Raw genomic sequence first — 12,773 nt, forward strand, 5'->3', positions numbered from 1 at the left:
ACCCTGCTCCCCCCGTCCATCCCGTCCCATGTTATGTAGCTCCTCGAGGGATAGCATGACGGTACGTACGTAGTTCAAAGTAATAAACATGCAATGATACAGCCGTAAAGTCAGCAGTCAAAGGCAAATCCAGGGTGACTAGCGGCAAACCAACAGCAAATGGCTCAGTAGTTTCAGATTACAATGCATGCCCGAGGTTACCGAAAATTTGTGACTGCCAGCGCGAATAAGCCGGATGAGCGGAGACCAATTCCAGCTTTTTTTGCCAGAAGTAACTAACAAATGATGCAACGACTTCTTTTTTTGCTCATGGAGCTCCATGCATCCTGCCGGAAATGGGCACTGGCATGGGGCCCACACTCCCAAGGCTAGTGATGGCTCCAAGAGGAGGTGAGGGATGGCAACCACCACCCCAAAAATTTGCCAGCTCTTAATAAAAAATTGCCCAGCACTTCAGCCCTCATTAGGCCCATTCGCCTGTCAGTGATTGCGTGAAGCTATCCCCACTGTATTTGTTCATTTTATATTTTCTATCTCTATAAGCAACAATGCCAGAGTAGCATCATATCTCCCCAAAATTTGACCTGCCAACCCACTAGGAAGATCGTGGTGCCGTCCATGCCCAAGGCTAAGGCAAAATCATCTTAGACCCTGCATATTGGTCAGCATCACATATACGTCAACCCTCCAATTTAGACTGGCCATTTTTAGGCATATGCGATATTGGTTTTTTGGTTCAAAGTGAATTGAAGCAAATAGCCATTCTCCTCAAATAATTTCGAATACTTTTGTAACACAAAAAAGGTTGTATGGCACAATAGGCATACCATATTTACTTGCATAATAGGTGCATCTGCATATAGAACAAAAATTGTGCTTTTTAAGGAATTTTTAGCATACTCTTTATTAAGGAGAGGTGCGGGTCTTAAAATGAAAATTTTTGTTACTGGAGATATCGTAATAAAATTAAAGTGTGTATATGAAGTTCTTCCTCATGTTTTCAACATAATTAGTTTTGATATATCTTAATTTGTTCTCATATTATAGAAAAGTACCTCAAACCTGATTAGGTATTTCTGATGGGTCGTGAAGACACTTTCCTTCATTTTTTGGTTCCAACTGAAATGAATGTGTAGCCAAAGACCTGCAATGCATAGCTATGCTATTTATGGGTGGTTCCAAGCAATATCGAACAAAGGGTGGCTGGTCAACCACTTAAATTTATTTGAAGAAAGGCACACTTAATTTAAAATTTTTACCCAAAACCAACTTTTACTTCTCTGCAGAAACTCAAAAAGCACTTGAGCGAGCAAAATTTTTTTTTCCAAGAAAAATACTTAACTGAAACTTGTCATATAATTGCCAACAAGCCCAATTTTTTTCAAATTTAGTGGGAGGGGTTCTTTCCGAGTCTGGGACATTTGGTGTGTAATGACCCTATATTGTCATTTCCTTCATACGGCTATTAAGCTGGTGCCTGATTCATTTCTACCTGTGTGCAGGTGTATGTCTGTTATCAAGGTGATCGAAGCATGCTGGTTCCAGCGTCCTATTCTTGCACCACTCGCACAAAAAAGCCGGTCGTATTCGCCCCTCGCACAGATCAGGTATGACTGCTCTGGCTTGGCCTTGGCAGTGCCATCCTCCTCAAAGTGGCGTGGGCGTGGTGGCGTACCCTCACCAATAAACATCTTTTTCAGCCGCACAGGGTGGCCCTGCCATGCATGCTGGTGGTCCGGCGCAGCAGGAAGCGTAAAATGCGCAAGTTTTTTTTATTATTATTACTCCGAGTAATAAATTAGTGGTGTGCAGACTAAGGGAGAGCACAAATTACGCAAGTAAATACGGTACTTGGAATCAGGGTATGAATATACCGTGAATTTGTTTTGTTTTTTTTTTTCGAGTGTTTCAAGGTATGTAGCTACAACTAGCTCCGCCATCAAGCTTGAAAGCCACCAGGAGAAGCCAGCATTTTAAAGGGACAGTGAGGAGAGCACTATTAATATTTTTTTTATAGCAAAATCCGATAGTTCGGCATGTCATGGCTTTGTTGCCACTCGGCCAACAGTGAAAGATGCATTTATTTCTAAGAAATTTGGATTCGAAGTTGAAAAAGTTTTTCCCGCCGTTCTGATTCAAACTTGGGATTCTCCTATGACGACACAGGACTAAGTGACGTGAAATATGACGTGAACATGACGTAACGCAGACTCTGTGATTTCTGGCGGCCAGCAGTGCGGCCTAGCAGCAGCCGAAAAGAAAGCTACCGCCGGCCGCGCGTTGAAGGCATCTATCGGCTATTGCGGACGTCGCTACAGTCGCTTCGCTTACGTTTGCACTGGCATTTTGCCAGTGTTACGATAGATCTCGTTCTCGAGGTCGTCAACGAAGTTCTCGCAAATAGACACCTTTAGAATACTGTGTACCTTGTTACCGCTAGCGGAATACCGGGAGCCCCCCTAACGCGGTGAGCAGGCGCTGACTGGTCCCGATGCTTCAGGCACGCGCGTAGCTGCCGGGCACGTGGCGCCATCTGGCGACGTCAAAGAGATTTGCGCATGCACTGGCTGCGCCTCAGTGATTTGTGGTTTCTAGGGTCCTAGAGTTGCTGGAACGATTGGTTCTAGCAACACTGCTTTGTCCTATGACGTCATCACGCTTGTACTTGCGAGTTTGGCCTGTGGCGGCGATACCTGTATTTTGGTTCTTGCTCTTTTCTACGTTACAAGAGCTTTGTTGTCAGTATGAGTGGTTTTTTTGTAATCAGGAGCTGGTATTCTGTCCATACAAGCCAACTTCAATTTGGCTCGCAAGTGCAAAGGAGAAGGTGGCAGCGGATACGGAAGCAGTCAGCTCACTAAAAGAAAAAAAAGGAATTGAAGGGGTTTTGGGGGGCCCGCGGCTATGGTCGGCATGAAGTTTGAGATTGCATTATAATTATAGTGATATTTCTTTTCACATTCACCTCAGTTCTTAAACTACTCCCTCGCGTGATATTCGTTCAGAGAAGGTAGTTACACTTTTCTATTACACTGTCACTCCTACTGACGTCTAACAGCAGCATCAAAAATGAGAGTGTGACCACTAATATACAATTCTGCAAAAAATGCTTAAATCCGCCATGTTTCACAGAATCATGGGTAACTATGGGTCTTATCATATACATACCCTTGGCCAAAGACCAACGCTCTTGAGAAAGTTCAGGAGCATCCGGTGGATGTCCAGCTTATCTTCGAGTTGGTGGAAGATGATAAGCGATGCCGAGCCGAGAGTAGCACTACCACCTGGAGACTGCTGCTGCTGCATCCAGCGTGGATCCACGGCTGGCACGTTGTCCACCAGCCAATCACTCAATTGTGACACGCAAGTGTCTAGAGCAGAGTCTATGTCTGTGAATAGCCCCACACGGCCTGGGAAGATGTTCTCTACAATTTCTTCACTCTTCACCTGCATTGCAGAGAGGTAAAGATAGATGTGAAACTTCAGCAAATTGCGATGAACCTGATTTCAGGTCAAGGTATGTGAAATGCCTAGAAACAAGAATAAACATTCATGATGGCCTTACACACAGCCCTTGCTCATTTTCAATTCAATTAAATTCAGTTTATTTGATATCATGGTACAAATGATGGCAAGGACCCAGAGTAAAAGCTGTCATTTAACAGCTTGACGATGACACGGGCCCAGCTTTGGCAGCAATGCTGTAGTCTGGCATGTTGGCATAGTTAGGGTTAGCAATAAGGGTTGCGCCCCATAGGTATTCATTTAAGCAAAAGTGTCCAAAGCAGATTTCTGATTTAACAATGTGCCTATGACATTGTCCCTTCGTGAAGAATAATAGAGTACATCCCAGATCAGAGTGTGAAAGTTCAAAACGCCACTTCAAAGGCAGTGTATTTTTACAGCGATACCTGCGTGTGGGAGTCACTCCCAGTTGGAGGTACTGCGGGGGAGCGCAGCCCATAGAGCTATACACATGTGAACAAAACTTTCTGAAATATTTTTCTCATTTCACAGGGTATTCATGGAGGCAGCCGTTCAATGACAGTTGGCAAGTACTTAGAAGAAGAGTGTACAGGGTTCATGCTGGTTTTCACCAATGAAATTCAAGGATTTTCAAGGACTTCCAGGACCCCCGACTATTTCTTTCAAGGACTTAGCAACACAGCATTTTATTAAAGAAACATTTCTTACATCTCGTGCATCTAGCATTTATTGCACAAGAGACTATTAACGCAAAAAATAAACCTCTCTTGAGGGCCTTTTACCAATAAAGAGTTGCTACTAAGAGCGGTAACTGTAATACCAACAAATTTCTGCCATTTCTACCCGCAGCTGCACCTCACATCTGTTCTGCGTCTGCAAGCTTTGCTGCTGAAAGCGTCACGGAACTCGGCCACATCTTTATTTTATTATAAGCTGATGGTTCTGACATCCAGCCATACCAAAAGCAAACCTTTCATTCAGCTCTAGCCACTTTAGACGCGCCGTCGCCTATGGTTTCGGTGTGAAACAGGCTAGGTCTGGCAACGACTATGGCGGCCAAGCAGCAGCGTAGTCCGTCGCCAGACGTGCCTGCATGCGGCATCATTTCAAAAAGATTGGAACCTGAGCCAGCATGCTCAGTCTTTGCTCGAAATCATTCTAATAACAAAGCTGTTCCGACTTTTCTGGTGCGAACTTTATGTATGCATAGCAAGCCGAGCGGTGCTCATTCACTGTTGCCCGTATGAAGGAAAATTTCCTGCATGGCGGCACAGCTGTGGGTGACGCTGAAGCCCCTATAACTTCCTTTTTTTTTTTATGGTGGACAGAAAATTTTACGGAATGGCTTTAGATGAATCCTGCGTTGCGTTAGCGGCGCGACGCATGCGTGCTTGCTGTGTGCCGGTGAACAACTTGCGTCGCAACTCTGTAGGCTCCCAATGCTTGTGGAGCATCAGGTTCCGTGCCCGAACCGCGTTTGCACTCTGTCTCTTCTCGCTTCGCACCCAAACCTTGCTCTTGGAGCAGGTTACGGAGTGACGGAAGCCATATGCAGTGTCGGGTGGAGACAGTGGGGCGTTGTCTGCGTTTATGCAGAGCTCTTGTCGAAGGGACGGCGATGAAAGCCACTGAGGTGGAGTTCTGGTAAAGTTATCTCCAAATAGATAATTTGTGAAAAAAGAAAATTTAAAGGATACTAGTGTTTTTCCACAGTCATCTCCCTCACCACACCAAAACTCCAAGGGTTTTCAAGGACCCCACAAAAATTCCTTGACTCTCAAGGCCCTTGAAAACACTTCTTGCAAATTCAAGGGTTTTCAAGGACCTGCATGGACCCTGAGTGTAAGAAAGTGTGCAATGACATTTCAAAGCTTATATCTTTTTAAAACGCCTTCGCAAATGTGTGTTATGATGCAGGACATTCCCCTCTCAGGAGCTCTTTCAGCTGGGTGTTTCTCCAAATTACACAAGCTTCTTGTGGAGTCAAACATGTTGTCGCTTAAACTACATTTTCTCACTAACACAGCCATTAAAGGGATACTGAACCAAACTTTTGGAGCTGCTCTTTCGCATGTAAACAAGAGCTTGACTGCTAAAATTGATAAATATGACAAGCATTTTAGCGAAAAAGGCGGATAACACGCTTTTTTTCGTGATTTATTGCCGTATCGTTGCACCTGGTGGCCGCCTGTGGAAGCTGCGACTAGACGTCATAACACCCGCGCGCCCACCGTTCCCGCAGAAGCACGATTGCCATCGCTACTCGCGGCTTTTCCATGTCTGTCGTCTGCTCACGGCGTACACAGATATGTCAAAATGTTAATCGATGCTGTCTACATACCATAACCGTATGCACGCTTACGTCCGCTAAATGCAGCTACTTTTTCCGGACCTTGTGCCATTTCTAGCATTCTCGCTTTTAAAACAGAAGCGCGACGATGTTCAGACTAGTGGCGCCATCCGGTGGTTAGGAGGGGAAGCATTGTTGTCAAAAAACCGACACCCCTCTTAGCCTAAAGGGGACAGAATCGTCACTCTAAATAAAAAATAAAGGAAATTTATTGCTCGTAAGTTTTCTTATGTGCAACAGGAGATGAAGCGAAAGACTGGTGGCCCATTTATGGCCAGTGAACGCGCTGAAGAAGCCAGTAACAACGACGCAACCAGTCCGAAGCGACGTTTCATGCATCGAAGGGCGCCGCCATATTTGTCGCCGCGGGAGGGTGCCATGACGTCACGCTTTCCACCTCGCGCCGAGAGGGAGGGCTTGGCGCGCGCTCATGAAACATCGAAAATAAAACCATCCGCTGAAAAATATGCGCAGTGACGACTAGATTTCGGTGTAATCACATTCCGAGAATATATATTTAGCCTTTTTGTTCAATTTTCAAATTTTGCTTCAGTATCCCTTTAAGACTAGACAGCGTAGGCACCTCTACATGAAAAAGCATTCTCAAACACCATGGTAAGCAAACAAAAAGGCAAACCGCTCACTCTGGCATATGCGAGCTCCCTCTATGTTTGCAAACATGGTGTTGGTCTAAAGCTGGCACACCGCACGTCTGACACATTTTGATATCCTCCACTTGTCATGGCAACTTGTTCCTATCTTGTGAAGTCACGCTGCGCTTGGCTGTACAGCCAGCTCTAAATAATTAGAACTTGAAGGAACTAGGAGTGTGCAAACATTCGAAATTTTCGAATATCAAATAAAATATTCTTCCATTTGATGTGCTGAATGCATCAAACAGTGAATACTCAGAATGATTCAAATCGAATGTCATCTGAAATTTTCGAACTGCTTCTGAATAACTGACATGAAGTTCACATCAGGCATGTCCTAATTTTCTTTGACGCCTGGTGCAAAAACACGGCCCAGTCCTACAGTCAAACCCACTTATAACAATATTGAAGTGCCATGGAAATACCATTGTAATAACCGATAATTGTTATAGCCAGGTTGTGCCGAAAAAAAGAAAAGATGACAAATTTAGATTATGTATTGATAGGAAGGACCTGGAGAGATTTCAGTGTTCTAACACCTGTAAAAGCTCGTTAATTTTAACTTCAGGGGACGGGAAAAATGTTTAAACTATCCAATGATCCTAAAAGACTAACAAGAATTGATTACATCATGGTATATTTGCTTGGTGAATGACTGGACAATGGTTGCTTGCTTTTGAGATGAGAATGGTGACAATTTTTTTCTTCATATCTTCATAGATGCTTATTGAATGCATACTGTCGGAAGCATAGAAGCAGAACTGCTCAAAAGTGTTAAGGGTCTCCCTGATACTTTTCACGGTGTGATGCTCAAGCTCTGGAGCTCCACTGTTACTGCTTCAACCCTTCACAGGCGGCAACGTCACGTGTGAGGAGGCGTCACTGCAGAAGCTGTGAACGACACGTGACGAGCGTGTAGTTTCAGCACACTGGAAGAACTGGAGAAAGAGCCACGAGGATGATTGCGATCGCGCCAATCAGCATCCGAAATAGCGCGCAGCAGCGCTCAGTTAGCTGGCTGCTATGGGCTTGCATGAAGCTCAGAAACGCGAAACCAAAACTACGCAATCTGACTGATTTCGAGACGGAGCCATGCTTTGTCATCATGCCTGGTGTTGTACGCACATCTCAGGTGCACGAATGACTCTGAAGCATAAAATTCTGGTTTGAACAGGGCTATCTAGTTGATCAAATGTCACGCCTGTCATACCTGGACGCAGGCTCACTTCAGCAGCAAGTTCAAATTAACCGGTGTGAGACCTGTAATGTCCGAATTAGCGAGCATGCGGCGCCATAGACTTACATGGCTGTCGGCAAGGAATGTGCTGGCAGTTCAAATTATCCGGATTTACAAATCAATGTAGGTCGAATGACGAGCTTTTGCTATAATATTACAACTTGCAAAGGTTCCTGTTTATTGCTGTCTGCGCTGGTGACAGCTGCCATGATTACCTCGTCGGTGAGGTCTTCATTTCTCATGGCTGCATCATCAGCGTGCAAGAATTCGTCGACTCGACACGCCACAATTGCCACCATCCATCGATGACCAAAGAACACTCATCACTGCACTGGCGGAAGCTTCGCACACCTTCGCGTCACTATACACAGCTTGGCGTCTAACTGTGAATGCGTTACGGACACTGGATAGGCAGCAGGCCCAGCCTGCCACCCTGGCAGGTGGCAGTTAATGGTTGATCGGGAGAGTTTGCTCACCCACTGAACACTGCGGCCTATTGCTGCAATGCCACGTGCCTGCCACACCACTGTCAGCACTAACGCATGCAGCCCACATCACATCACCACACCACATACCACAAAGCGTGATTCAGGCGTCCACTGACCTAGGGAACCAGTTATGCGCACTTCCTTTCCTTCAATTAAATCATCGGAGTCTAAAACATTGTCAATGCCAATGCCAATGAATGCCGACGGCCACGTTTTTGCCACTACATCTGTCACTACCGCCACGTAGCTTAAAGCACGACTGAGGTGTCCACTGTCCCAGGGGGCTAGTTATGCACCTTTCCTTTGCTTTGGTTTATTTGAAGGTCAATGAAGGTCAAATTCGGAAGCACGGTGACCTTGGCTTTACCAAGCGTAGTGGAGCTTTCGCTTCAAAAACCACACTGGCAACATGCGTGCACTGCATTGACTGATTGGGAATACGCATAGTGCACGTGGTCAATGCAGCAATGCAGCAGTTCACCTGATACGCTGACTCCTGCCTTTGGTACATGTGAAATCTGCGAAGCGGGGACCGTGGCCAAGTTAGTGAAGAAGGGAAGATGGGACAACGCTCGCGCTGCCGGTGCCAGCCGTAGCTCAGAATGCAAAAACAAAGAAAAACGCGCCAGAGCGTTTTCTTTCTGCGAGCGCGGCGCACCCCTCAGAAAAGTTAATATAGACTGCTCCACCAATGCACCCTACTTTCTTCTCTGCATGGGCCTACTGCAAAGGGGAACACATCGATCATTTCTCCTGCCTGCGTCGCTGTGACAAGCAGCATACTCAGTGCGCCCGGTGCCGGTGTCTCCGAGTGCATGGTCTTTCGCTTTTGCGCTGTCACTGCACCGGCTCGGTCCGTCGTTCGGCTCCACATGCGCGCGCTTGTGTTGTAAGCATGGTCTTGCGGATGCGGTTGAAGCGTATCTATTTTTTAAGGCGGAAGCCTTTAATGCCTCATCGTTGAAAGCAGGAGTTGTCGACAGAAATGTCACACTTTTCAATTGGTCAAAATACTCGTGACGTCACAGTACGCGAATTTCAAATGGGGCCAATTGTACTTTGGCTAATAACCATGCAACCAATTAAAGGGATCGTATAGTGATGCTCCAACTAAGTGGGATTTAGTTTAGTTAATTGCTTAATTAATAAATTAGCCTAATTAAGATAGAGGTGAGAAGAAAGAGGAAAAGAAAAGAAAAACGCGCGTCGCAGCAACAACCGCGTCCGCGGAAGCAGACGCTGCAGAAAAAACTGATAAGCGGCCGAAGCCGCGTTCGCTCCACCACCACCCACTTCCCCATCCAGTTCGACATTGCCCGTTTCGACGTTCCTCGTTTCATATACATTGTGTCGAACATCCTAGACAGTTCCAACATTTGACAGGTGAATGACAGAACACGATGGACAGAATTTCAATAATGTAAATATCAAATAGCCTAATTAACCTTTCTAGTCAGACCACATAAATAAATAAAACCGATTACGAAATTGGTCGAGTTGGGGAACCAAACCAGGGTCTCCGGAGTGCGACACGTGCACGCTAGCCACTCCGTCATGCCAGTTGAATGGTTTGGAATGAACAAAGGCGCGTCTAAATAATACGGCGTCTTCGTTCACTCCCATCTTCCCCCCTTCCCTTACGGCGAGGTTCAGGTGTCCACCCAGATATGCGAGAGAAATACATTTCCTTTCCTCAAAAACCAATTTACCATCCAGCAAGGCGTAGAGCCGAATGGGCGATGGCGTTCTGTGGACTCCCTGGCAGCGTTGCAAGACGCTGTCGCGTTCCACTCTTACAGGCGAAGCTTAACATCTTAACCACATATCAGTGACACAAGCAGACAGGCAATGGATGCGTCATTCGCTGGCAGCACTTGAATCATCATTCACAACCACATTCATGGCAGAATGCTGTACTCAGGCTTTCGCCTTGCACCACTTTAGTCGCCAAAGTGTCTCCTAACTTTCTGTATCTCTTTCATGGATGACACTCAGCGATCAGATTTAATTGTTATAACCGATAATGTGCTACAACAGCATTGCTATAAGCGGTTTATTTTACCATAGAACACATGGTAAAGTTGACGGTACTGTAACTGACCATTGTTATATCTGATATATGGTTGTAACTGGTATTGTTATATTGTACCCATAAACCTACGGTTCTGTACTGAATATAGTTGTTTAAGGCAGGATGGTCTCGCTGACCCATACACTACACATCCATAATCTGAAGTAGAGCGTATTAGAGAGCAGTAGGTTTGTAAAAGACATGTTCTATTGGATCCCCAGTGTTTTCGCGAAAGTATTTTGAGTATGTTCAGGGAGTGTGAGGCCTTCCTTTTGAGAGCTTTTATGTGAGCTAGAAATATGAGTTTTTTGTCAAATGTAATGCGTAAAAATTTGTTTATTTTTTTACAGGCAGTTCGCTTTCGTTAAGGTGTCAGGTGGGGTTGACTTGTAGGCCTCGTTTAAGCAAGAACAGAACAGCCACTGTTTTCTGTGTACAAAACTGGAAACCATTTCTATCTGCCCACATCACTAGTTTTTTTATTGTCAATTGTATTTGCCTCTCGCATGTTGCTACGTTTGAGGATGTGCAGGCTATTTGAAGATGGTCAACTTAGACTGAATACATAAGACTTTGGGATTATTTTAGTTATGGAATTTATTTTTATAAAAAGAGTGTAGTGCTTAGTACACACCCCTGAGATACTCCATTCTCCTGAATGAAGTTCCTTGAGAGGGTTGAGCCTAGTTGTACATAAAGAAAACGTTGGAAAGGAAGTCCCACAGGCAGTTCAACATCCTACCTTGGATACTTAGGTCCCCTAGGTCACGGAGTATCCCAAACCTCCACATTGTGTCATACGCTTTTTCTATATCGAAGAAGATGGAAAGACAGTGCTGCTTGTGTACGAAAGCTTCTCCGATTGTATTTTTGAGGCAAAGTAGATGGTCAGTTGTTGAGCATGCCTTTTTAAAATCGCATTGATGGATGTCAAGAACTTCATGGGATTCAAGGACATACGTTAGTCTCATATTCAGGACACTTTCAAAAGATTTGGCGAGACAGCTTCTAAGGGCTATTGGCCTATAGCTACTAGGAGAAGTTGGGGGGTTTTCCAGGTTTAAGCAATGGTGCTATGATGGCTCTTTTCCACTCCTGAGGTATTTTTCGTTCTATGAATATATTGCTAAAGAAATTCAAGAGAGCCTCTACGGCTGGCTGGGAAAGATGGGCAAGCATTTCACAGTGTATCTGGCCGGATCCTGGAGCAGTTTTTTTGCCGGCAGACAGTACTCTATTGATTGCCTGGAGGGTAATTAGATTATTGTTAAGGTAAGTTGCTGGGCGAGTTGGTTCCGATATTCCATGACTACAGCGCACCGAACGGGACAAGAAGAAGGACACAGGCAGAGACACAACACAGCGCTGCAACACAACACAGCGTTGTGTCTCTGCCTGTGTCCTTCTTGTCCCGTTCGGTGCGCTGTAGTCATGGAATAGATTATTGTACTTTTCATTAGCACCTCCACTTGTTAAAAGTTTTAGTTTCTCGGCTGTGTTTTTAGAAAGACTGCATATAGTGTGATGAACTTGAAACTGCAGTGAAATGTTCCCCCAATATCTCTGCCTGTTCCCCTATGCTTGTGTGCCAGGTGTTGTTAAAAAAGAAATTGCGAATGGTGAGAAGTTTACATTTCATTTTCGAACCTGCTCCCACATTTTTTTTAGATGTGATTTGACTGTTTATAGATGAGACATAACTCTGCCATGATGCTTTCTCGGCACTGCAATGGATGTACCGAGCTTTAGCTCTTGCCTTTTTGAAATTTCCGAGGTTCTCCTGTGTCGGGTACCTGCAAAATTTACCCCAAGCTCTGTTTTGTCGTTTTTTCGCTTCCCTGCAGTCTTGTGTCCGCCATACTTAGTGGTTTGGTCACACCACTCCTGAAGACTGAGGAATAGCTATGTGTGTGGCAGTTATGATACAATTTCTGAACTCTTTATTTGATCGATGCTGAGATTTTCTAGAACTATTTTTTCTATGGTGGCTTTTGCTGTAAAAAGTAGCCAGTCTGCTAAATGAAGCTTCCAACATCGCGGGTTTGTTAGGATGATTTCCGGCGCAGATGTTAAACTGATTACAATGGGTTGTTGATGACATCCCATTTAAAAATGGGATGTCATCAACAAACGGTGAACTAAAAGACAAATCTAAACAGCTCATTTTCCCCGAAGATGGGGAGCAGTATGAGGTTTTTTCTGTGTTTAAAAGACATATTATTTGCGAGGATAAAATCTTCCGATTATTTGGCTCCTAGAGTCAGAGCGTTCGCTTCCCCAAAAAGAGGAGTGAGCGTTAAAATCCTAGTTGTAAGTTTCACTTCATGGGCTGCTATACCACCCTGCAGGACGATGGCTACTCCTCCCGATAGCCTGTTTGCATGCTCTCGGTCATGGGGGAATACCTTATATTTTTTTAGTAGGTTTTTATGCTGGGGACCTAGGTTAGTTTCCTGCAGGCACAAAGCAACAGGGGAGAATGAAGTTG

The 12,773-nt window shown here is 44.9% G+C and overlaps 1 protein-coding gene across 2 annotated transcripts in view; it reads right to left on the minus strand.

Annotated features, from left to right (window-relative positions):
• The window catches only part of LOC149353519 (nuclear pore complex protein Nup133-like), an 89,454-nt gene that overhangs the window by 39,927 nt on the left and 36,754 nt on the right, over window positions 1–12,773 (minus strand). For both annotated transcript variants that reach the window (XM_089582617.1, XM_089582618.1), the window contains exon 17: window positions 3,169–3,447. In XM_089582617.1, coding sequence (XP_089438743.1) covers window positions 3,169–3,447 — 279 coding nt within the window. The remainder of the gene's footprint in view (window positions 1–3,168; window positions 3,448–12,773) is intronic.

Source organism: Amblyomma mixtum, chromosome 3 (genome assembly GCF_055824585.1).
Source record: "Amblyomma mixtum isolate Tamu chromosome 3, ASM5582458v1, whole genome shotgun sequence".
Taxonomy (NCBI): domain Eukaryota; kingdom Metazoa; phylum Arthropoda; class Arachnida; order Ixodida; family Ixodidae; genus Amblyomma; species Amblyomma mixtum.